This window comes from Salmo salar, unplaced genomic scaffold (assembly GCF_905237065.1).
Source record: "Salmo salar unplaced genomic scaffold, Ssal_v3.1, whole genome shotgun sequence".
In the NCBI taxonomy this organism is placed as follows: domain Eukaryota; kingdom Metazoa; phylum Chordata; class Actinopteri; order Salmoniformes; family Salmonidae; genus Salmo; species Salmo salar.
Genome location: NW_025548647.1, coordinates 99724 through 126834, shown reverse-complemented (window position 1 = coordinate 126834; position 27111 = coordinate 99724). Strand labels below are relative to the sequence as shown.

General features: G+C 41.9%; 1 protein-coding gene across 1 annotated transcript in view; it reads left to right on the top strand.

The window, feature by feature from the left end:
- The first annotated feature begins 317 nt into the window (after positions 1–317).
- The window catches only part of LOC106601625 (B-cell receptor CD22-like), a 37457-nt gene continuing 10663 nt past the window's right edge, over positions 318–27111 (top strand). Inside the window, exons 1-8 of the mRNA XM_045712628.1 lie at positions 318–1105; positions 1703–1780; positions 2063–2407; positions 3917–4141; positions 4281–4607; positions 4719–4934; positions 5091–5354; positions 5590–5853. Of these exons, the coding sequence (XP_045568584.1) occupies positions 1726–1780; positions 2063–2407; positions 3917–4141; positions 4281–4607; positions 4719–4934; positions 5091–5354; positions 5590–5853 (1696 nt within the window). The 5' untranslated portion in view covers positions 318–1105; positions 1703–1725. The remainder of the gene's footprint in view (positions 1106–1702; positions 1781–2062; positions 2408–3916; positions 4142–4280; positions 4608–4718; positions 4935–5090; positions 5355–5589; positions 5854–27111) is intronic.

The window sequence follows — 27111 nt, the reverse complement described above, 5'->3', positions numbered from 1 at the left end:
TTAACAAGATTCCCAGTACCGGCACTGGCCACACAGCCCCACAGCATGATGGAACCCCCACCAAATTTTACTGTGGGTAGCAAATGTTTTTCTTGGAACGCTGTGTTCTTTTGCCGCCATGCATAACGTCTCTTGTTATGACCAAATAACTCAATCTTTGTTTCATCAGTCCACAGCACCTTATTCCAAAATTAAGCTGGCTTGTCCAAATGTGCGTTTGCATACCTCAAGCGACTCTGTTTGTGGCGCGTGTGCAGAAAAGGCTTCTTCCGCATCACTCTCCCATACAGCTTCTCCTTGTGCAAAGTGCTCTGAATTGTTGAACGATGCACAGTGACACCATCTGCAGCAAGATGATGTTGTAGGTCTTTGGAGGTGGTCTGTGGGCTGTTTTTGACCGTTCTCACCATCCTTCGCCTTACCGATATTTTACTTGGCCTGCCACTTCTGGCCTTAACAAGAACTGTGCCTGTGGTCTTCCATTTCCTCACTATGTTTCTCACAGTGGACACTGACAGCTTACATCTCTGCGATAGCTTTTTGTAGCCTTCCTCTAAACCATAATGTTGAACAATCTTTGTTTTCAGGTCATTTGAGAGTTGTTTTGAGGCCCCCCACTTTGCCACTCTTCAGAGGAGAGTCAAAGAGAACAACAACTTGCAATTGGCCACCTTAAATACCTTTTCTCATGATTGGATGCACTTGTCTATGAAGTTCAAGGCTTAATGAGCTCACCAAACCAATTGTGTTCCAATTAATCAGTGCTAAGTAGTTACAGGTATTCAAATCAACAGAATGACAAGGGTGCCCACATTTTTGCAGAGCCTATTTTTCACATCTGATTTAATTTCATACAACTTAATATTGCTACACTAAAAATCTTTGTCTGGATAATACCCCAGTACTCAGCTTTTATTAGAAAATGAATGGCATGCCACTGTGATCATTTTCTGTGACGACAGAGTAAATTATTATGCAGCCTCAGAGGGGTGCCCAAACTTTTTCATACGACTGTATGTATCAACCACAGAACTGACACTTACTAGCAGTTCCCACTCACTACCAGTCAGTTGACTCACTGTACAAGACCTCTCCCCTTCAGTCTGTAAGTACTCTTGATATCTTGAAATATAGTTGTTTGTTTTTAGCCACAAGTCATGTACTCAAGGGTCTCAGACTTGGAGTGCTGATCTAGGATCAGGTCCTGCTGGTCCATATAATTATGATCTAAATGGGAAACTAATCCTAGATCCTACTCTGAGATACTTTGTGAATACAGACACTATCATATAATGATGATATAAAAGGTATGTGTGACTTGTTGTTTAGCCTCACAGCTTGGGGATAGGAGCTATCATTCAACCTGGTGGTAACTGCCTTGCTCAAATTGGCAGATTTTTCCACCTTGCCAGGTCGGGGATTTGAACCAGCAATGTTTCAGTTACTGGCCCAATGTTCTTAACCACTAGGATACCTGCCAATACCGCTGACACAGACCATATTACCAAACTATTATGATGATGTTATTTACACACCATCCACTCAAGGCTGTGATGATGATGTGTTGTTATACTGCATCCCAAATGACACCATATTCCCTATAGAGTGCACTACCTTTGACTAGAGCCATACCTGCTGCCCCTGATGGTATGTATGTAGTTATTCACCAGCTATAGAGTGAGTTGTTGTTTATGTTTCTAAGACTGCAGGGTGGGAGATGCAACAATGGCCTTGAGAACAGCAGGAAGTGTGTTGGTGGTCTTTCTCTGGTCTGTAGCAGGTATGGTCTCATTCTTATCTTTTAGTTGCTCTGTTTAATAATCTACAGACATTTCTAAAAGGATAAGAATCATAATGTTATTCTGGTGTGTTCTGTTAGGAGTCTCCACTTCACTTTAAATAGTTATCTTTCACACCTCACTGAGTGATTCTTATCTCTGGTTTCCATTCACACTCAAATCAGGAACTATGGCAACAAAGAGTGGACAAACCCTACCTTCAGTGTGAGCCAATAGACCTTGTCTTCATTCTGATACCATTGTGTTGTGTGACTGTGTTTCAGTGGTACTGGGTCAGAATGTCTGGAGTGTGACTTACACCACTCAGAGTATCTGTGTCTTGGAGGGGTCAACAGTGGAGCTGTCCTGCTCTATCAGATATCCCAGTGGTACAGTCACATCAACCTACTGGTTCACTAAATGGGGGACTGGTGTAGAACCTGAAGATCTAGGTCAGAACCCAGAGTATGCAGGTCGTCTGGAGTATCATGGGGATAAGAAGAATGGTCACAACCTGAGAATCACAGACCTGAGAGAGAGTGACTCAGCTACGTACAAGTTCAGATTTATAACAGATCAGACTGGAGGGAAATATACTGGTGATCCTGGAGTCACTCTGTCTGTCACAGGTACAGAAACATTCTATATACTGGTGATCCTGGAGTCTCTCTGTCTGTCACAGGTACAGTAACATTCTATATACTGGTGATCCTGGAGTCACTCTGTCTGTAACAGGTACAGTAACATTCTATATACTGGTGATCCTGGAGTCACTCTGTCTGTCACAGGTACAGTAACATTCTATATACTGGTGATCCTGGAGTCACTCTGTCTGTAACAGGTACAGTAACATTCTATATACTGGTGATCCTGGAGTCACTCTGTCTGTAAAAGGTACAGTAACATTCTATATACTGGTGATGCTGGAGTCTCTCTGTCTGTAAAAGGTACAGTAACATTCTATATACTGGTGATCCTGGAGTCTCTCTGTCTGTCACAGGTACAGTAACATTCTATATACTGGTGATCCTGGAGTCTCTCTGTCTGTAACAGGTACAGTAACATTCTATATACTGGTGATCCTGGAGTCACTCTGTCTGTAACAGGTACAGTAACATTCTATATACTGGTGATCCTGGAGTCTCTCTGTCTGTAAAAGGTACAGTAACATTCGATATGCTGGTGATCCTAGAGTCACTCTGTCTGTAAAAGGTACAGTAACATTCTATATACTGGTGATCCTGGAGTCACTCTGTCTGTCACAGGTACAGTAACATTCTATATACTGGGGATCATGGAGTCACTCTGTCTGTAACAGGTACAGTAACATTCTATATACTGGTGATCCTGGAGTCACTCTGTCTGTTACAGGTACAGTAACATTCTATATACTGGTGATCCTGGAGTCACTCTGTCTGTAACAGGTACAGTAACATTCTATATACTGGTGATCCTGGAGTCTCTCTGTCTGTCACAGGTACAGTAACATTCTATATACTAGTGATCCTGGAGTCACTCTGTCTGTTACAGGTACAGTAACATTCTATATACTGGTGATCCTGGAGTCTCTCTGTCTGTAACAGGTACAGTTACATTCTATATACTGATGATCCTGGAGTCACTCTGTCTGTAACAGGTACAGTAACATTCTATATACTGGTGATCCTGGAGTCACTCTGTCTGTCACAGGTACAGTAACATTCTATATACTGGGGATCATGGAGTCACTCTGTCTGTAACAGGTACAGTAACATTCTATATACTGGTGATCCTGGAGTCACTCTGTCTGTTACAGGTACAGTAACATTCTATATACTGGTGATCCTGGAGTCACTCTGTCTGTAACAGGTACAGTAACATTCTATATACTGGTGATCCTGGAGTCTCTCTGTCTGTAACAGGTACAGTAACATTCTATATACTAGTGATCCTGGAGTCACTCTGTCTGTAACAGGTACAGTTACATGCTTTATACTGCTAGTCTGTTGAATTAATATCTACTGTCCATTTCGGTCTAGAAATTGGATTTGTATGTATGAAACAGATTGAAGAATGAAATGAGTATGAGAATGTCTTGCATCATGTGATTAAACTATAGAACAGGTGATTCAGGGTTTTAATGTTGTGATCTACTCCAGCTCTGCAGGTGAAGGTGACTCCTCAACAGTTTTCAGTGTATAAGACACTGACCTGTAGCACCACCTGTACTCTGACTGACAACCCCACCTACATCTGGTACAAGAACGGACAACATCTAGATGAGAGCACCTCCCCCCAGTACAAAGACCCAGTCTCCAGTAACTATGAGGACAGTTACTCCTGTGCTGTAAAAGGCCATGAGGATCTCCACTCTCCTGCAGTGTGTGAGTGTTTCTTTAATTAACAATACCGTACAACCTCTGTGTGTGTTGGTTTCACTATGTAATATTAGAACTGTTATCATTTCTAGAAAGAACTGAGAATATAATCCAGTTGTCCTCTTGTTATGTCACTGTGTTTCAGGTGTTCAGGGTCAGAGCTGCAGCAGAGTGACTTACACCAAGAGGAGAATCTGTGTCTTGAAGGGGTCAACAGTGGACATATCCTGTGCTTATGTTGGTTATTATTCCACCACATCAACATTCTGGTTTAGAAGTGATAAGTCGACCCCTGAAGACCTAACCAGAGACCCAGGGTATACAGGTCGTGTGAAGTACACTGGAACATACAGAGGTCCCTTCACCCTGAGAATCACAGATCTGAGAGAGGAGGACTCAGCTGAGTATCGCTTCACTTTTAAAACAAAGAAATGGGGTCATAGTTTCCCAGGAACAACTCTGTCTGTCACAGGTAATACTACACTGTATGATACAACTGTAAATCATATTGAATTACAGGAGAAAATAAATGAACCATCCTGTTAACACAGAGGTGTATGTGGTTTTATACATATTGTTTCAGGTCTGCAGGTGAAGGTGACTCCTGCTGCAGAGGGACAGAAGACACTGACCTGTATCACTACCTGTACTCTGACTGACAACCCCACCTACATCTGGTACAGGAATGGACAGAATGTACAAGATACCTCCTCCCCCATGTACTCCATCAGCAGTGAGGATGCAGACAGCTACTACTGTGCTGTAAAAGGCCACGATGGTCTCAGCTCTCCTGCAGTGTGTGAGTACAGTACAATAGTACCGTATTCTACTCAGCAAGTATCATGCATTCAGGCAAAAGAGACATGTCTTACTTTATAAATCATTACAGAACAAAACTTTTCTTTTTACTCGCTGTTAATATCACTTTGACAAAATGTTTGGTATTTTACATCAGATAAACCAAAGACCTCAGTGTCAGTCAGTCCCTCTGGTGAAATAGTGGAGGGCAGTTCAGTGACTCTGACCTGCAGCAGTGATGCCAACCCACCTGTGGACAAATACACCTGGTACAAGAAGAATGGAGGTGGCTATCAGAGTATGACAGGACCACAGCATGTCTTCAATCAAATCCAGTCATCTGACACTGGAGAGTACTACTGTGAGGCCCAGAATGAGATGGGGACAGACAGGTCTAGGACCATGAACATGGATGTGAAGTGTGAGTAAAGTACAGCTCAGTGTTTGAATGATAAGGTAGCAAAACAATTGGAATTAAATGCATTAGTCCTAAAGCATAACATCTCCATCTGTATTTATTAACTTTTTGTGTAAGTTAGAGTTTTAGATAGTTCTCTGACTTAACAGATCATTTATTTTTGACATGACATTTGTAAATATACTACGGTCATAAATATACTACTGTCATATCCTTCTGACAAATTCTCCTTTACCAGACGGCCCAAAGAGCACCTCAGTGTCAGTCAGTCCCTCTGGTGGAATAGTGGAGGACAGTTCAGTGACTCTGACCTGCAGCAGTGATGCCAACCCACCTGTGGACAAATACACCTGGTACAAGAAGAATGGAGCTTCACTGACAGGATCTGAAAAGACATACAATTTCACCACCATCAGCTCTGAGGACAGTGGAGAATACTACTGTGAGGCTGAGAATAAATATGGACGTCTCATCTCTTCTTCTGTGTCTGTGGACGTTCAGTGTTAGTACATCTAACCTCATCTTTTAATCAGAGGATCACATTTAAATTAATGTTTCAATTACAAGTAAAACACTATTTAAAAAACACTTGTTACATATTGTCCACCAGATGGCCCGAAGAAGACCTCAGTGTCAGTCAGTCCCTCTGGTGAAATAGTGGAGGACAGTTCAGTGACTCTGACCTGCAGCAGTGATGCCAACCCACCTGTGGACAAATACACCTGGTACTTTCAAAATAAGACTTTTCTAAATGGATTTGGACAGATGTACAACATAAGTAAGTTCAAGTCTAAGGACAATGGACATTACCACTGTGAGGCCTGGAATGGAAGAGGATCTAGGAACTCTACAGCTCTGATGATCATTTTACCAGGTGAACTTTCATCTTCAATATTTCAATACAAAATAACATTTCAATCTGATATTAATAATTATACTTTGGCTTATCATACTTTGTTTTATAATTATATATACGTTGAGATTAGATCAGTTAACAGATGTTGTATTATTGTCCTAGACTACATTTATGTTCAATTTATTAAATTACAGTACTCATATCATCCATATTTTATTTTAGGGAAACAGACATCAGTTCTGAATGCAGCTGTAGGAATCATAGTGGTTGTTCTGGTTCTCATCCTCTGTCTCTCTGGACTCATGTGGTTCAGGTGAGTGAAGAAGGGAAAATTGATATTTGTATTATTCTTTCACCTTATCACTCTGATTTATTATTAACTTCATTCATTTATTTATTGGCCCAATGCCCCGAACTACTCAACTATATTAGAAACATATCAACTTCCACAAGAGGTCAGTAGAGAGCAGATCTCACACTGTCCCTCTTTACAGGAGATCCACAGGAGGAAGTGATGCCACAGCAGACACACAGGTGATTATATCAGTTACACCAGGACCCCCCCCCCCCCCAACAACTCATCAGGCTTTGATTATAGTAATCAGCTGTGTAGTGTTCGGGCAAAAAACAAAATGTGCAGCTCTGAGATCAAAGTGTGCAGGGCCCAGCTAAACCAGGGCCCAGCTTCATTAATTTACTGTGTCACAACAGTCTCTTTCATACTATTTTAATTGTTACCTCTCTCTCTCTCTCTCTCTCTCTCTCTCTCTCTCTCTCTCTCTCTCTCTCTCTCTCTCTCTCTCTGTCCACAGAATGTCCATCCTGACCCTACCAGTGACCCCAACAGTGACATGTACACACCTCTGAACATGAAGACCAGGTCACCAGAGTATGACACCCTGGCAGTAAGTGTGTGTGTGTGTGTGTGTGTGTGTGTGTGTGTGTGTGTGTGTGTGTGTCCATAAACATTTTAAAGGGAGTGCTAATTCAGTATATCTTCTTTCAGAATGTGAGGGGAATCTCCCTCTGAAGAGAAGCACCACAGATCCTGGACTGAAGAGAAGCACCACAGAAGCTGGACTAAAGAGAAGCACCACAGAAGCTGGACTGAAGAGAAGCACCACAGAATCTGGACTGAAGAGAAGCACCACAGAAGCTGGACTGAAGAGAAGCACCACAGATCCTGGACTGAAGAGAAGCACCACAGATCCTGGACTAAAGAGAAGCACCACAGAAGCTGGACTAAAGAGAAGCACCACAGAAGCTGGACTGAAGAGAAGCACCACAGATCCTGGACTGAAGAGAAGCACCACAGATCCTGGACTGAAGAGAAGCACCACAGAAGCTGGACTGAAGAGCTACTGTTCCAATCCAAAGCCAGGCCTCAAACCTCTATTCTCTTGCTATCATATCTAGATGGTTTTCCAGACCATGATCTTTAACTTTTGAGTAAATGCTGGAATATACATTTTATTATTTTATTATGATAATTATGTATATTGATGATAAATGGGTTATGCTTCTGCCTTTTTTTCTATGGGATTTTTCCATTTCCATATTTTTCTTGTGTACTAATCTGTTTAATATCTATAGTTGAAGTTTATATTTCTGATCTTTTTCAATGGAATTTTGCCATTTAGGGATTTCTAACATCAATAGTCCTACTTTCCACAGCAACTAATATGGATAATATTGATAAAAGCTTTTTAATATTTTTAGCTCTTGGGCCAAGTTTCTCCTGATGTGGTTAATGATGATTTACTTTGTATTGCTGTCATATATTATTCCACATTTTATATTTGGGGCGGCAGGTAGCCTATATTGGGGTGGCAGGTAGCCGATATTGGGGTGACAGGTAGCCTACATTGGGGTGACAGGTAGCCTACATTGGGGTGGCAGGTAGCCTATATTGGGGCGGCAGGTAGCCTATATTGGGGCGGCAGGTAGCCTAGTGGTTAGAGTGTTGGACTAGTATCCGGAAGGTTGCAAGATCGAATCCCTGAGCTGACAAGGTACAAATCTGTCGTTCTGCGGCTGAACAAGGCAGGTTACCCACTGTTCCTAGACCGTCATTGAAAATAAGAATTTGTTCTTAGCTGACTTGCCTAGTTAAATAAAGGTCAAAAATATTATGCAGTACGATATTGTTTTTTTTATAAAAAAATTTTTTTTTATCAGTACATTACATACATTTAAACATTTGCAGTTTTTTACATTTTATATTCATTATAATTGTATATTATGTAATGCTATATTGTTCAGTGTCATGATATCACTTGTTTTGTCATCACATTTTTCATTATTACGTACTTTATATACGTTAAATACATGTTTACCTTTGCAGTTTTTACTGTGTGGTTTAGTGTCAATACAGTATAAGCATCATGTTGTAAACAAGATCAACATTTAAGACAATAAATACATAGATTATTTGATTAACTAATTATACACTGATTCATAACTATTTCCACTCAGCTCTTGTTTCTTGTATTTCTGCCTATTAGACACATGATGGTGGCATTGAATCATTTAACCATGAGTGGCCAGGCCAGCGTTTCCTAAACTCAGTCCTGGGGACCCCAAGGGGTTCCCCACTAGGCAGGTAGCCTAGTGGTTAGAGCTGAGTTTAGGAAACGTGGCCTAGCCACTCAAGGTTAAATGATTCAATGCCGCCATCATGTGTCTAATAGGCAGAAATACAAGAAACAAGAGCTGAGTGGAAATAGTTATGAATCAATGTATAATTAGTCTGTCTGTCTCCCTGCCATAGTATAGACAGGTTGCACTACCAGACCCCACCACAGGGTGTATTGTATATACAGACTGCACTACCAGACCCCACCACAGGGGCATTGTATATGCAGACTGCACTACCAGACCCCACCACAGGGGCATTGTATATGCAGACTGCACTACCAGACCCCACCACAGGGGGTATTGTATATACAGACTGCGCTACCAGACCACACCACAGGGAGCATAGTATAGACAGACTGCACTACCAGACCCCACCACAGGGGGTATTGTATATACAGACTGCACTACCAGACCACACCACAGGGAGCATAGTATAGACAGAATGCACTACCAGACCCCACCACAGGGGGTATTGTATCTACAGACTGCACTACCAGACCACACCACAGGGAGCATAATATAGACAGACTGCACTACCAGACCCCACCACAGGGGGTATTGTATATACAGACTGCACTACCAGAACCCACAACAGGGAGCATAGCCATTATTAGGGGAGTTTCTGATTTACCCAAAACACTACAACAATAATGAAATACATGCTGTACATCTAACATTGATTTATTGTGAGGTTTAGCTACAATGTTTCCGGAGGGAAGGACCTCTTCTCCCCTAAGGATTCCAGTGGTGGACCTCTCCTCCCCTCAGGACTCCAGTGGTGGACCTCTCCTCCCCTCAGGACTCCAGTGGTGGACCTCTCCTCCCCTCAGGACTCCAGTGGTGGATCTCTCCTCCCCTCAGGATTCCAGTGGTGGACCTATCCTCCCCTCAGGACTGCAGTGGTGGACCTCTCCTCCCCTCAGGATTCCAGTGGTGGACCTATCCTCCCCTCAGGACTCCAGTGGTGGACCTATCCTCCCCTCAGGACTCCAGTGGTAGACCTCTCCTCCCCTAAGGATTCCAGTGGTGGATCTATCCTCCCCTCAGGACTCCAGTGGTGGACCTATCCTCCCCTCAGGACTCCAGTGGTGGACCTCTCCTCCCCTCAGGACTCCAGTGGTGGACCTCACCTCCCCTCTTGACTCCAGTGGTGGACCTCTCCTCCCCTCAGGACTCCAGTGGGTGAGTATGTTTAATTCTGGTTATTCCACAGTATATATTCCTGCAGTTATAGGTTCTATAGGCTGTCTCAAATAGCACCCTGTTCCTATATGCATTGTATTTTGACTGTGGTCACCTCCCTCCCTTCCTCTCCTACATTCTGTACTTTAGTTGTGGGGAGATATAATTAGAATGTAGAACTCTGATACTCTCTATGTTCTGTACTGTAGTTGTGGGGAGATAGAGAGTATCAACGTTCTACATTCTAAATCTAGGTTATGTACTGTAGTTGTGGGGAGAGAGAGAGAGTATCAGAGTTCTACAAGAGAGATTATGTGCCTTTGTCAACTTCAAGAATCCCAACGTGTCCACTTGCACCTTGGAGAGGCTAAAGGTGAGTGGTGGGATGAAACATAATGCTGTCATATGCATTGAACTATGTGAGATGTGCTATGAATTTTTTAGCTTGAACTTAAGGAGTGTGTACTTTTGGGACCATGCTATTGGTTCAATTGTACTTTTGGGACTATGCCATTGGTCCCATTGTACTTTTGAGACTGTACTATTGGTTCCATTGTACGCTTAGGACTGTGCTATTGGTTCTATTGTACTTTTGGGACTATGCTATTGGTACCATTGCACTTTTGGATAATCTTTATTTAACCAGGCAAGTCAATTAAGAACACATTTTTATTTACAATGGCGGCCTGGCAAGAGGCAAAAGGTCTCCTGTGGGGACGGGGGCTTAAAATGAGGCAATACAAACTAGTGACATGGGCTGACAACTAGAAACAGCTACATATCTCAATAACCTGTTCATCTATTTGTCCTTTGAACTCCTCCAATGGAGGACATTCTAATATCAAGGGGCTGAATAATGAAATGAAAGGACTTTTTTTCATGTTTGGTTCTAATTTTCAGAACTGTTAGCATAAAACAAGATTGAGATCTGAGTTTGTATGTGTTCTCATTTCATGCTAGAAGAGAGGATATATAAAATGGCAGTTTTCCTTAAATGGTCTTCTAAATAAGAATGTACCAGTGTTTGAGCCTGCGTGTTGCTACTGATGTCCACCTGACAGCACTGTAGAGATCACAATGGTGAGTTAGACGTCTCTGCATGATACACAGAGTCAAGAGCCTTCAGTGGAGAGCTTGAGTCTTGCACATAAATAGTATCACCATTGTCCAACACAGAGAGAAAAGTACAACGATTCAACTCCTTTCTGGCTGCAAATGAAAAACAAGCCGGTAATAAAATCCAATGCAATGTTATTGGTTTCATTGTACTTTTGGGACAATGCTATTAGTTCCATTGTACTTTTGGGACCATGCTACTGGTTCATTTGTATGTATTTGGACTACGCCTGCGGTTTGTCTTCCTGTCCAGGGGGGGTGGAGCTGGAGAGCACCAGGCTGGTGATCAGGTACCCAGACAGCTAGTATTACAACAATATAGAAATACATACTGTACATCTAATAATGATTTAATGTGAGGTTTAGCTATGTTTCACCAAAGATAGTACATTAGAATGACTCTCTGGTTTTACAAATAATAAGTGAACCTTTTCTTGTACTTTTGAGACTAATCTATTGGCTCCATTTTACTTCTGGGACAATGCTTTTGGTTCCATTGTACTTTTGGGACTTTGCTATTAGTTCCATTCTAAATATTTTGACTGTTGCTGCTGTTTGTCCTCCTGTCCAGGGGATGGAGCTGGAGAGCACTAGGCTGGTGATCAGGTACCTAGACCGCTGGCTGTAGAGAACACCTCCCTCTCCTCAGAGGACCAACCCTATAGGCCTCATCACCTCCTCAGCCTCCCAGTACGCTGCCACAGGGTAAGGACATGCATCTGTCTGTCAAAACATCATTATGAGTTATTCTAAAGTGTTATCAATAAACTCATAAACTTTTGAAATGTACAAAGTGATGGAAGGAGGAAGCAGGAGCACAGGTGCAGGTGTTTGTGTTTTGATACTGTTTGTCTCTCTCTCCCAGGACCAGGAGGATGGCTCCCATCAACGGTGACGAGTGTTTCTTCTGGAGGACCACCGGCTGTTTCTATGGTGACAAATGTCGCTTCAAACACAAGCCTGACTAGAGAGGAAGAGACAGTAATCCATGGCAACGCTGACCACCATGACAACCCTGACCACCACGCAGTGACTGGATAGTAGAGAGGGAGGAGAATGATGAAGATTAAGGAAGAGGATGAGGGACCGTGTCCCAACTTTAAAAGGGAACAGGAGGTTTGGGGGGATGGTGGATGGGGGGACAGAACACTAGACATATAGAATGAGTGTGTGAAGTGTAAATCAAATTGAAGAAGAGTGCACCTCTGATTTCCTTCCCCCTCTCCCTTGGCATGAGCTGTGAAACATGTCATCATTGATGTCAGATGATGGAGATGATGTCATCATTAGAACTTGAAGGGATCTTTGTCCAGTGAACCTCCTCTATGATGACCATGTTGTAGACACTAAGGGGGCTGACATCTGTTGTTATCATGTGTTTTACTGTGTATGTATGTATGGTCATGTGACTGGACATGTGACCTGAAAGTGTGACCCCTTGTGATGTCACTGTGAGACTCACTGCAAGCCTGATGCCATAGGGTGTTTAGTAATTGCCCCTACAGGGGATAAATAAATGTTATTTTTTATTGAATTACAATTGAATATGGGGCATGTTCCAGGCAGACTATATTGCAGTCACCTGCCTGCTCTCACAAACATTAGTCATTCTCCTTTTTTACCTAAAGGGGTACTATAAATCAAAATCAAATATCTAAATGATCCATGGTATGACCACCTTAAAACAATTCCATATGTCAGCTAGTAGAACCCCCCCCAAACGGCTTAGACATGTAGAGGTTCAGAAACCCAGTGTCAGAGGGAGCAATGTCCAGCACCTAAACACACACATCAAATTGTATTAGTTACATGCGCCAAACACAACAGGTGTAGACCTTACTGTAAAATGGTTAACCTGTTGGGGATAGGGGGCAGTATTTGCACGGCCGGATAAAAAACGTACCCGATTTAATCTGGTTACTACTCCTGCCCAGTAACTAGAATATGCATATAATTGTTTGATTTGGATAGAAAACATCCTAAAGTTTCTAAAACAGTTTGAATGGTGTCTGTGAGTATAACAGAACTCATATGGCAGGCCAAAACCTGAGAAGATTCCAAACAGGAAGCGCCCTCTCTGACCATTTCTTGGCCTTCTTTGTCATCTCTTTCAAAACAGAGGATCTCTGCTGTAACGTGACACTTTCTAAGGCTCCCATAGGCTCTCAGAAGGCACCAGAACATTGAATGATGACTCTGCAGTTACTGGCTGAAAAACAGTAGCGCTTTTGGTAAGTGGTCGATCTGAGAACAATGAGACGGGCGTGCGCGTGCACGTGAAGAGTCCATGTTACTTTTTCAGTCTTTGAACGAAAACAACGACTCCCGGTCGGAATATTATCGCTATTTTACGAGTAAAATCGCATAAAAATTTATTTTAAACAGCGTTTGACATGCTCCGAAGTACGGTAATGGAATATTTTGAAATGTTTTGTCTGGTTTGCTATTTGGATATAACTATGGATTATTTGGAACCAAACCAACATTTGTTGTTGAAGTAGAAGTCCTGGGAGTGCATTCTGACGAAGAACAGCAAAGGTAATCCAATTTTTCTTATAGTAAATCTGAGTTTGGTGAGTACCAAACTTGGTGGGTGTCTGACTACCAGTCAGTTGACTCACTGTACAAGACCTCTCCCCTTCAGTCTGTAAGTACTCTTGATATCTTGAAATATAGTTGTTGGTTATTTGTTTTTAGTCATTAGTCATATTCTTGAGGGTAATGTATCACAGTGGATTTATCTGAAGGCCTTTCAGGACCAGACTGATGGGGAGTAGGGTTGACATCTATACTGTGTAGGATGTGTGTTTTAACTTTTCTACATCCATAACAACCAGCTCTCTAGACTTTGATACAGACTCCATGGGCCTTATGGGCCTTCACTACATATGGTGTGTGTGTGTGTGTGTGTGTGTGTGTGTGTGTGTGTGTGTGTGTGTGTGTGTGTGTGTGTGTGTGTGTGTGTGTGTGTGTGTGTGTGTGTGTGTGTGTGTGTGTGTGTGTGTGTGTGTGTGTGTGTGTGTGTGTGTGTGCGTGTGTGTGTGTGTGTGTGTGAGTCACTTACTGTTTAGCCTCACAGCTTGGGGATAGGAGTTATCATTGAACCTGGTGGTCAGTCTTTAGGCTGCTGTACAGCTTGACGGACCGTAGAGGATTGAACATTTAGAGTACCGTGGGAATAAGAAGAATGACTGCACCCTGAGAATCACAGACCTGAGAGAGGAGGATTCAGCATCATATTACTTGTCATTTACAACAGGCTCACGGACATCTGGCTCAGCTGTCACTCTCTCTGTCACAGGTTGTGTATTCTGACATAAAGACTATAGTTACCACTTCTAATGATTTATTCCATTTTCAATGAGAACCTTGGAATGATGCTGACTGACAGATGTTCTCCATTGTTCTTTCATAACTACAGATCTAAAAGTGACTGGGGGAATGTGGACAACAGGGGAGTATTGGAAGACACTGACCTGTACCACTCTCTAGTGGTGTGGGGGCTGTGCTTTGGCAAAGTGGGTGGGGTTATATCCTGCCTGTTTGGCCCTGTCCGGGGGTATCATCAGACGGGGCCACAGTGTCTTCTGATCCCTCCTGTCTCAGCCTCCAGTATTTATGCTGCAGTAGTTTATGTGTCGGGGGGCTAGGGTCAGTCTGTTACATCTGGAGTATTTCTCTTGTCTTATCCGGTGTCCTGTGTGAATTTAAATATGCTCTCTCTAATTCTCCCTTTCTCTCTTTCTGTCTTTCTCTCGGAGGACCTGAGCCCTAGGACCATGCCTCAGGACTACCTGGTATGATGACTCCTTGCTGTCCCCAGTCCACCTGGCCGTGCTGCTGCTACAGTTTCAACTGTTCTGCCTGCGGCTATGGAACCCTGACCTGTTCACCGGACGTGCTTGTTGCACCCTCGACAACTACTATGATTATTATTATTTGACCATGCTGGTCATTTATGAACATTTTAACATCTTGACCATGTTCTGTTATAATATCCACCCTGCACAGCCAGAAGAGGACTGGCCACCCCTCATAGCCTGGTTCCTCTCTAGGTTTCTTCCTAGGTTTTTGGCCTTTCTAGGGAGTTTTTCCTAGGGAGTTTTTCCTAGCCACCGTGCTTCTTTCACATGCTTTGCTTGCTGTTTGGGGTTTTAGGCTGGGTTTCTGTACAGCACTTTGAGATATCAGCTGATGTACGAAGGGCTATATAAAAAAAATAAATTTGATTTGATTTATCACCACCTGTACTCTGACTGACAACCCCACCTACATCTGGTACAAGAACGGACACAAAGTAAAGGAGGACACTTCCAGCCTGTACTCAGACTCCTTTAGTGATGCAGAGAGTTACACCTGTACTGTAAAAGACCATGAGAATCTCCACTCTCCTGCAGTGTGTGAGTCTGGACTTTTTTTTATACACATTTCATATGAATACAATGTTGTTTAAGGTTGTGAGACATATGTACATGTTTCAATGAATATTGATTATTATTCAATAAATATGTTTTATTTCACTACTGTAAACTATTCATTTGTTTTTTTACTTTATAAACAACATCAGTGTATAGTACTATATATCGTAATTAAAGATGTATAGATGTACACAAGGTGTTCTATTGTCTTCTTGTCTTTCAGGTCAGAAGTGTTGGAGTGTGACTTACACCCATCAGAGTATCTGTGTCTTGAAGGGGTCAACAGTGGACATATCCTGCTCTTACACATATCCCAGTTATCATGAGATCAAAACAGCTTTCTGGTTTACTGAATGGGAGTCTGGTATTGGTCCTAAAGATCTGAGCTCAGTGCCAGGGTATGAGGGTCATATAGAGTACCTTGGGGATAAGAAGAGTGACTGTACCCTGAGAATCACAGACCTGAGACTGAATGACTCTGCTGGGTACAGGTTCAGATTCATAACATCTGGAGGAAAGTTTTCTGGCTCACCTGTCTCCCTGACTGTCACAGGTGATCTGTCACTCATCTCACATCTGTTACTGTATTTATCTTATTAAAGGCAGTCATACAGACACAGTAGTGGTATGTGATGGAAACATACCAAATCTAGTATTTCACATAAGAGGACATATATAGGAGGAGAATAATGATTTGTTTCATTTAACTCCAGATGTTGTGTTAGAGATGGATCCTACATCTGTGTCAGAGAGGGAGAATGTCACACTGACATGTAGAACCAAATGTACACTGGAGCCCATCACAGCCTACAGTTGGTATAAGAATGGACAGCCTATACCAAACAGCAACACCTACTCTCCTGTCTATATCCTATTCTCAGTCAGCAGTGAGGATACAGGCAGATACTCCTGTGCTGTAGAAGGCCATGAGGATATCCCCTCTGCTGAAGAGACTCTCAGTGTCACATGTAAGTACATGGGGTTTAAATCATTAGTTTGCTATATTAACATTGTAGTGACAGATATTGGCTCCACATGATACTTTAATTGATCATCGTCAATAAGAGGATGGATCTAAAAGTCATTGTGTGGAAAAGTACAATTGTGGAAAGTTTATGCAATATTTTAACTGATCTAATTTATACTCTTTTTTAATTCCACTGTCTTTTACATCAGATGGACCAAGGAACACCTCAGTGTCAGTCAGTCCATCTAGGGAAATAGTGGAGGACAGTTCAGTGACTCTGACCTGCAGCAGTGATGCCAACCCACCTGTGGACAAATACACCTGGTACTTTCAAAATGAGACTTTTCTAAATGGATTTGGACAGATGTACAACATAAGTAAGTTCAAGTCTAAGGACAATGGACATTACCACTGTGAGGCCTGGAATGGAAGAGGATCTAGGAACTCTACAGCTCTGATGATCATTTTACCAGGTGAACTTTCATCTTCAATATTTCAATACAAAATGACATTTCATGCTCATCTTAATAATTATACATTGGCTTATCAGACTTTGTTTTATAGTTATATATACGTTGAGATTAGATCAGTTAGTTAACAAATGTTGTTTTATTGTCCTGGACTATGTTTATTTTCAGTTTATAAAATGCCAGTACTAATGTCATCCATATTTTATTATAGAGAAACAGACCTCAGTTCTGACTGCTGCTGTAGGAATCATAGTGGTTGTTCTTGTTCTCATCCTCTGTCTCTCTGGACTCATGTGGTTCAGGTGAGTGAAGAAGGGAAAATTGATATTTGTATTATTCTTTCACCTTATCACTCTGATTTGTTATTAACTTCATTCATTTATTTATTGGCCCAAAGCCCTTAACTACTAAACTATATTAGAAACATATCAACTTCCACTAGAGGTCAGTAGAGAGCAGAACTCACTCTGTCCCTCTTTACAGGAGATCCACAGGAGGAAGTGATGCCACAGCAGACACACAGGTGATTATATCAGTTACACCAGGACCCCCCCCCCCACACCCACACACACAACTCATCAGTCTTTGATTATATGAATGAGTTACATGAGTTACAACTCCATTTTCATTAATTTACTGTGTCACGACAGTCTCTTTCATACTATTTTAATTGTTATTTCTCTCTATCTCTCTCTATCTATCTCTCTATCTCTCTCTCTCTCTCTATATATATATATATATATATATATATATATATATATATCTCTCTATCTCTCTCTCTCTCTCCACAGAGTGTCCGTCCTGACTGTAACAGTGACATGTACACAGGTCTGAACATGAGGACCATGTCCCCTGACTATGACACTCTGGCAGTAAGTCTCTTATAATTCATTTTGATTGTTTGTTAGTGTGTTTGTTTTATACAGTACTTGAATATGTATAGAGACAATTTTAGAAAGACTAGTGTCTCAATGAACTCATGCATTTCCTCTCTCCAACTCCATCTTTCTCTCTCTCTCTCTCTCTCTCTCTCTCTCTCTCTCTCTCTCTCTCTCTCTCTCTCTCTCTCTCTGTCCACAGAATGTCCATCCTGACCCTACCAGTGACCCCAACAGTGACATGTACACACCTCTGAACATGAAGACCAGGTCACCAGAGTATGACACCCTGGCAGTAAGTGTGTGTGTGTGTGTGTGTGTGTGTGTGTGTGTGTGTGTCCATAAACATTTTAAAGGGAGTGCTAATTCAGTATATCTTCTTTCAGAATGTGAGGGGAATCTCCCTCTGAAGAGAAGCACCACAGAACCTGGACTGAAGAGAAGCACCACAGATCCTGGACTGAAGAGAAGCACCACAGATCCTGGCCTGAAGAGAAGCACCACTGATCCTGGCCTGAAGAGAAGCACCACAGATCCTGGCCTGAAGAGAAGCACCACAGATCCTGGACTGAAGAGAAGCACCACAGAAGCTGGACTGAAGAGCTACTGTTCCAATCCAAAGCTAGGCATCACACCTCTATTATCTTGCTATCATATCTAGATGGTTTTCCAGACCATGATCTTTAACTTTTGAGTAAATGCTGGAATATACATTTTATTATTTTATTATGATAATTATGTATATTGATGATAAATGGGTTATGCTTCTGCTTTTTTCAATGGGATTTTTCCATTTCCATATTTTTCTTGTGTACTAATCTGTTTAATATCTATAGTTGAAGTTTATATTTCTGATCTTTTTCAATGGAATTTTGCCATTTAGGGATTTATAACATCAATAGTCCTACTTTCCTCAGCAACTAATATGGATAATATTGATAAAAGCTTTTTAATATTTTTAGCTTTTGGGCCAAGTTTCTCCTGAAGTGTTTAATGATGATTTACTTTGTATTGCTGTCATATATTATTCCACATTTTATATTTGGGGCGGCAGGTAGCCTATATTGGGGTGGCAGGTAGCCGATATTGGGGTGGCAGGTAGCCGATATTGGGGTGGCAGGTAGCCGATATTGGGGTGGCAGGTAGCCTATATTGGGGTGGCAGGTTGCCTATATTGGGGTGGCAGGTTGCCTATATTGGGGTGGCAGGTAGCCTATATTGGGGTGGCAGGTAGCCTATATTGGGGTGGCAGGTAGCCTATATTGGGGTGGCAGGTAGCCTATATTGGGGTGGCAGGTAGCCTATATTGGGGTGGCAGGTAGCTTATATTGGGGCGGCAGGTAGCCTATATTGGGGCGGCAGGTAGCCTATATTGGGGTGGCAGGTAGCCTATATTGGGGTGGCAGGTTGCCTATATTGGGGTGGCAGGTAGCCTATATTGGGGCGGCAGGTAGCCTATATTGGGGCGGCAGGTAGCCTATATTGGGGTGGCAGGTAGCCTATATTGGGGCGGCAGGTAGCCTATATTGGGGTGGCAGGTAGCTTATATTGGGGCGGCAGGTAGCCTAAATTGGGGCGGCAGGTAGCTTATATTGGGGTGGCAGGTAGCCTATATTGGGGTGGCAGGTAGCCTATATTGGGGTGGCAGGTAGCCTATATTGGGGTGGCAGATCGCCTAGTGGTTAGAGCGTTGGACTAGTAACCGGAAGGTTGCAAGATTGAATCCCTGAGCTGACAAGGTACAAATCTGTCGTTCTGCCCCTGAACAAGAACAAGGCAGAACAAGACTGTTCCTAGGCCGTCATTGAAAATAAGAATTTGTTCTTAGCTGATTTGCCTAGTTAAATAAAGGTAAAAAATATTATGCAATACGATATTGTTTTTTTATTAAAAAAAATGTAATCAGTCCATTACATACATTTAAACATTTGCAGTTTTTTACATTTTATATTAATTATAATTGTATATTACGTAATGCTATATTGTTCAGTGTCATGATATCACTTGTTTTGTCATCACATTTTTCATTATTACGTACTTTATATACGTTAAATACATGTTTACCTTTGCAGTTTTTACTGTGTGGTTTAGTGTCAATACAGTATAAGCATCATGTTGTAAACAAGATCAACATTTAAGACAATAAATACATAGATTATTTGATTAACTAATTATACACTGATTCATAACTATTTCCACTCAGCTCTTGTTTCTTGTATTTCTGCCTATTAGACACATGATGGTGGCATTGAATCATTTAACCATGAGTGGCTAGGCCAGCGTTTCCTAAACTCACCTCTAACAGCTATGCTACCCGCCATAGTATAGACAGGCTGCACTACCAGACCCCCCCAAAGGGGGCATTGTATATGCAGACTGCTCTACCAGACCCCACCACAGGGGGTATTGTATAGACAGACTGCACTACCAGAACCCACCAAAGGGGTATTGTATAGACAGACTGCACTACCAGACCCCACCACAGGGGTTATTGTATCGACAGACTGCACTACCAGACCCCACCACAGGGGGTATTGTATATACAGACTGCACTACCAGAACCCACCACAGGGGGTATTGTATAGACAGACTGCACTACCAGACCCCACCACAGGGGGTATTGTATATACAGACTGCACTACCAGAACCCACCACAGGGAGCATAGCCATTATTAGAGGAGTTTGATTTCTGATTTACCCAAAACACTACAACAATAATGAAATACATGCTGTACATGAAATACATGCTGGACCTCTCCTCCCCTCAGGACTCCAGTGCTGGACCTCTCCTCCCCTCAGGACTCCAGTGGTGGACCTCTCCTCCCCTCAGGACTCCAGTGGTGGACCTCTCCTCCCCTCAGGACTCCAGTGGTGGACCTCTCCTCCCCTCAGGACTCCAGTGGTGGACCTCACCTCCCCTCTTGACTCCAGTGGTGGACCTCTCCTCCCCTCTTGACTCCAGTGGTGGACCTCTCCTCCCCTCAGGACTCCAGTGGTAGGCCTCTCCTCCCCTCATGACTCCAGTGGTGGACCTCTCCTCCCCTCAGGACTCCAGTGGTGGACCTCTCCTCCCCTCAGGACTCCAGTGGTGGACCTCTCCTCCCCTCAGGACTCCAGTGGTGGACCTCTCCTCCCCTCAGGACTCCAGTGGTGGACCTCACCTCCCCTCATGACTCCAGTGGTGGTCCTCTCCTCCCCTCAGGACTCCAGTGGGTGGGTATGTTTAATTCTGGTTATTCCACAGTATATATTCCTACAGTTATAGGTTCTATAGGCTGTCTCAAATAGCACCCTGTTCCTATATGCATTGTATTTTGACTGTGGTCACCTCCCTCCCTTCCTCTCCTACATTCTGTACTTTAGTTGTGTGGAGATATAATTAGAATGTTGAACTCTGATACTCTCTATGTTCTGTAGTTGTGGGGAGATAGAGAGTATCAGAGTTCTACAAGAGAGATTATGTGCCTTTGTCAACTTCAAGAATCCCAACGTGTCCACTTGCACCTTGGAGAGGCTAAAGGTGAGTGGTGGGATGAAACATAATGCTGTATATGCATTGAACTATGTGAGATGTGCTATCAATTTTTTAGCTTGAACTTAAGGAGTGTGTACTTTTGGGACCATGCTATTGGTTCAATTGTACTTTTGGGACTATGCCATTGGTCCCATTGTACTATTGGGACTATACTATTGGTTCCACTGTACGCTTAGGACTGTGCTATTGGTTCTATTGTACTTTTGGGACTATGCTATTGGTTCCATTGCACTTTTGGATAATCTTTATTTAACCAGGCAAGTCAATTAAGAACACATTTTTATTTACAATGGCGGCCTGGCAAGAGGCAAAAGGTCTCCTGTGGGGACGGGGGGCTTAAAATAAGGCAATACAAACTAGTGACATGGGCTGACAACTAGAAACAGCTACATATCTCAATAACCTGTTCATCTATTTGTCCTTTGAACTCCTCCAATGAAGGACATTCTAAGATCAAGGGGCTGAATAATGAAATGAAAGGACTTTTTTTCATGTTTGGTTCTAATTTTCAGAACTGTTAGCATAAAACAAGATTGAGATCTGAGTTTGTATGTGTTCTCATTTCATGCTAGAAGAGAGGATATATAACATGGCAGTTTTCCTTAAATGGTCTTCTAAATAAGAATGTACCAGTGTTTGAGCCTGCGTGTTGCTACTGATGTCCACCTGACAGCACTGTAGAGATCACAATGGTGAGTTAGACGTCTCTGCATGATACACAGAGTCAAGAGCCTTCAGTGTAGAGCATGAGTCTTGCACATAAATAGTATCACTGTCCAACACAGAGAGAAAAGTACAACGATTCAACTCCTTTCTGGTGGCAAATGATAAACAAGCCGGTAATAAAATCCAATGCAATGTTATTGGTTTCATTGTACTTTTGGGACAATGCTATTAGTTCCATTGTACTTTTGGGACCATGCTACTGGTTCATTTGTATGTATTTGGACTACGCCTGCGGTTTGTCTTCCTGTCCAGGGGTGGAGCTGGAGAGTACCAGGCTGGTGATCAGGTACCAGGACAGCCAGTATTACAACAATATAGAAATACATACTGTACATCTAATAATGATTTATTGTGAGGTTTAGCTACGTTTCACCAAAGATAGTACATTAGAATGACTCTCTGGTTTTACAAATAATAAGTGCACCTTTTCTTGTACTTTTGAGACTAATCTATTGGCTCCATTTTACTTTTGGGACAATGCTTTTGGTTCCATTGTACTTGTGGGACTTTGCTATTGGTTCCATTCAAAATATTTTGACTGTTGCTGCTGTTTGTCCTCATGTCCAGAGGGTGGAGCTGGAGAGCACTAGGCTGGTGATCGGGTACCTAGACCGCTGGCTGTAGAGAACCCCTCCCTCTCCTCAGAGGACCAACCCTATAGGCCTCATCACCTCCTCAGCCTCCCAGTACGCCTCCACAGGGTAAGGACATCCATCCATCTGTCTGTCAAAACATCATTATGAGTTATTCTAAAGTGTTATCAATCAACTCATAAACTTTTGAAATGTACAAAGTGATGGAAGGAGGAAGCAGGAGCACAGGTGCAGGTGTTTGTGTTTTGATACTGTTTGTCTCTCTCTCCCAGGACCAGGAGGATGGCTCCCATCAACGGTGACGAGTGTTTCTTCTGGAGGACCACCGGCTGTTTCTATGGTGACAAATGTCACTTCAAACACAAGCCTGACTAGAGAGGAAGAGACAGTAATCCATGGCAACGCTGACCACCATGACAACCCTGACCACCACACAGTGACTGGATAGTAGAGAGGGAGGAGAATGATGAAGATTAAGGAAGAGGATGAGGGACCGTGTCCCAACTTTAAAAGGGAACAGGAGGTTTGGGGGGATGGTGGATGGGGGGACAGAACACTAGACATATAGAATGAGTGTGTGAAGTGTAAATCAAAGTGAGAAGAGTGCACCTCTGATTTCCTTCCCCCTCTCCCTCGGCATGATCTGTGAAACATGTCATCATTGATGTCAGATGATGGAGATGATGTCATCATTGATGTCAGATGATGGAGATGATGTCATCATTAGAACCTTGATGGGATCTTTGCCCAGTGAACCTCCTCTATGATGACCATGTTGTAAACACTAAGGGGGCTGACATCTGTTGTTATCATGTGTTTTACTGTGTATGTATGTATGGTCATGTGACTGGACATGTGACCTGAAAGTGTGACCCCTTGTGATGTCACTGTGAGACTCACTGCAAGCCTGATGCCATAGGGTGTTTAGTAGTTGTCCCTACAGGGGATAAATAAATGCACATTTTTTTATTGAATTACAATTGAATATGGGGCATGTTCCAGGCAGACTATATTGCAGTCACCTGCCTGCTCTCACAAACATTAGTCCTTCTCCTTTTTAACCTAAAGGGGTACTATAAATCAAAATCAAATATCTAAATGATCCATGGTACGACCACCTTAAACCAATTCCATATGTCAGCTAGTAGAACCCCCCCAAACGGCTTAGACTTTTAGATGTTCAGAAACCCAGTGTCAGAGGGAGCAATGTCCAGCACCTAAACACACAAATCAAATCAAATTGTATTAGTTACATGCGCCAAACACAACAGGTGTAGACCTTACTGTAAAATGGTTAAAGACAAGCACTTACATAAAAACAACTGCATTGTTAGTTAAGAAAATAATACAAAATGCTATAAAAAAAGATCACACAATAAAATAACAATAATGAAGCAGCAATAAAGATTATTCATTGTCATTTAAAGGAAACACGAATCATGCAGACACAATGGGACACAATAATCCCAGACAGACAGACAGACTTAGTTATATGCATGTCAGGGTTCACTTTGGGTCCGTTGTTCTGAAGATCAGTGAGCTGAAGACACCTCTTTCACACAAGAACACACTGGAAACTCAGAGCAGCTTGCCTTGGCCTTGGCATAATGACAGCTCAATGTTGTCTGTTGTTTCTAGCTAGCTAATGTTGATAGCTAAATGTTAGCTTGTGAGCTAGCTAGTTAGCTAACTATGGGGTCTTGCTGTAATTCAGCGGCAGCGCATCGTATTGTTCACAATCCAGTCCATTCAGAGTAGCTGTGTGACGCACAAAAATTCTTATTTTATCGCTGAATAACAGCAGCTTCATGTAACTTTTCTACATCCATAACAACCAGCTCTCTAGAATTTGATTCATTCTCCATAAACCTCATATACGCCATCTAGCAGACACTTTTATCTAAAGTCATTCACTCAGTCATTACAGTCATGGTGCATAGATCCTTCATATGGGAAGTCCCAGCAGGAATGGAACCCATTCACTCAGTCATTACAGTCATGGTGCATAGATCCTTCATATGGGAAGTCCCAGCAGGAATGGAACCTGTGAGCCATGCTGTACAAACTGAGTCACACAGGACTACTCTATTCACACTTAGAATAAGAGTGCTGATCTAGGGTCAGTTTAGCCTTTTATTAAACTGTGATGAATAAGAAATGAACCTTGTAAATATTTAATAAGTAACAATTTTTTTTGAATATTTCTTAAAGCAAACTCGGTATCTGATTACAAGAACTTTTGACCAAAACGTTATATATCTGAATTAGTCAGCCTCGATGTTCAGTTATATTTTACATTACTATTATTTTGTTATATGTTATTGTGACAGGTTAAAGGAAATACTCATAGCCTGTTATACATTAAAAAGTATTAGTAAGTTCATAGTATGTGAGGATCTTAAAACATCTAAGGTTAAAAAGATCATGCATTCTATATTAGTTGATAGAGATTGATAACATTCATATAATTGTGTTAAAAAGTTAAAATCCGTCAAGCGTACAAAGGGTAAGAATTGTAAAAGGAATGTGTAAACATTACATTGATTACTTTATTTTGTGGTGCCTAATTGAAGGGGAAAAGTGTTAATCTGTGATCTACTAAATGCTCTTAATCTATGAGCCTGAGATCGATTGCTCTGGTCTCCACCCAAGTTCGCGGGGAAATCGCGGGTTTTTCCTCATTGCACTGAATGTTATTGAGGAAACGATACCATATCATGCTCGTGATTATTTCTCCCCTTTTTCAGGTACGTTATTGAAGATTAAACAGAGTCATTTAAATGTAATAACTCGCTAACATGTCAAGAGTGTTTAGGTGTGTCTTAGTAACATCTTGAGGAAGTTAGAGTTAAGTTTTCTGAGAGTAATATGAGCTCTGCTCGGTTGCATGAAGGATAGCTTCGTACTGAGAGTAGCTGCCATTTTATGTCGATCATCAATGAACATGTGCGTTGTTATTAATAAGATATTTTGCGGTGTTGTTTGTATAATGGTTTTTCAAACACTTTATTGACTGTTGATAAATTGAGTTATGGTTTACTGAGTTAAAGCTTTGTGCTTGACAGTTACATTGATATTAGTATATGTTTCAGTGAATTAGTGTATACTGTTGTGACTTGAATAAGCCTTGTACCCTACAACACTAGCTCTTTCCTGTAGATCTGTTGTTCTGTAAAATGTGTTACTTTTGTAAAATGATTGCACTAAAGGTTATTGAGGAAACGATACCATATCACGCTCGTGATTATTTCTCCCCCTTTTTCAGGGGCGTAACAATCTGTCTGAAAAAATCATCAGACTTGTGAGACTAAATATGAACTACTGTATTACTTCATATGGTACTGTAACATGATACACATAATATACGTTTGTGTGATTTCTTAAATAGTTTTTATGACAAGTTAAGGCACAATTTTGCCTCAATGTCCAGGAAAGAGTTCTGCTTGATGCAACGTTTCTTATTGCTTTAAAAAATGTGTGAAGTGTGATATTTTTGTAGTCTTTTCAGAATAAACTTCATTGTCATTGTTTCCACCTTGTTATAACAGTTTCTTCAGTGGAGAGGAAATGAAAAGCTTTCAAAATCTCACCTCTTATAGTGTACAGTACATACAGTAACTACAAATAATACATTTACATTGGTTTGGAGGGCAATAGTGGTTTATTCACCTTCAATATCATCATCATCTGTACAAAATAAACACAGACACTTTCAGAAGGAGCAAATGTCCTGTTACATGAAATATTATTTATTGCCATTTTAAAACACATGATACAGACACAATATGACATCATGGATGTTTGGAGTGTTGAAGGTAGTTCCATCAGCGAGGGCATTCCACTCCGGAACACAGAAAGATGGAACATACCGGAATGTTCCATGATTGTTAATATAGCTCACAGTTTATTTCTTCATTTAAAGCCTTTGTCCTTAGATGAATATCCACCATTTTGTCCAAGTAGTAGTTAGAGAATAGAATACATCGTTTAGTGAGAATGTGATGTCATATGTTTCATGACCCCCTAACTAGTGTGAAACTTTCCCAGGTAGGAAGAGAGGGGTGAGGGGTGGATGGGAGAGTGGAGATCCAATGGAGAGGTATCGTTTACCCCCCTGACATCTCCATTGAGTCTGTTTTTGGATAGAGCATGGGGCGGGGGCAGTGGGGGTAAATATGGGCGTCCCTTCTGGTATGCCACACCCACAGGAAGTGTCACTAAATGACGTCGAACAGATGCATTGACTGCATGATGTAATCATCCTGGACGGGAGGCAGGAAGGGACAAAATGCACAACGGGTAAGAGGCAGCTGGAGAGAAGGTTTAATTCTATTTCCATGTATCTCTTTCCTCCTAGAAATCCTGTTGTATAAGAACCCAAA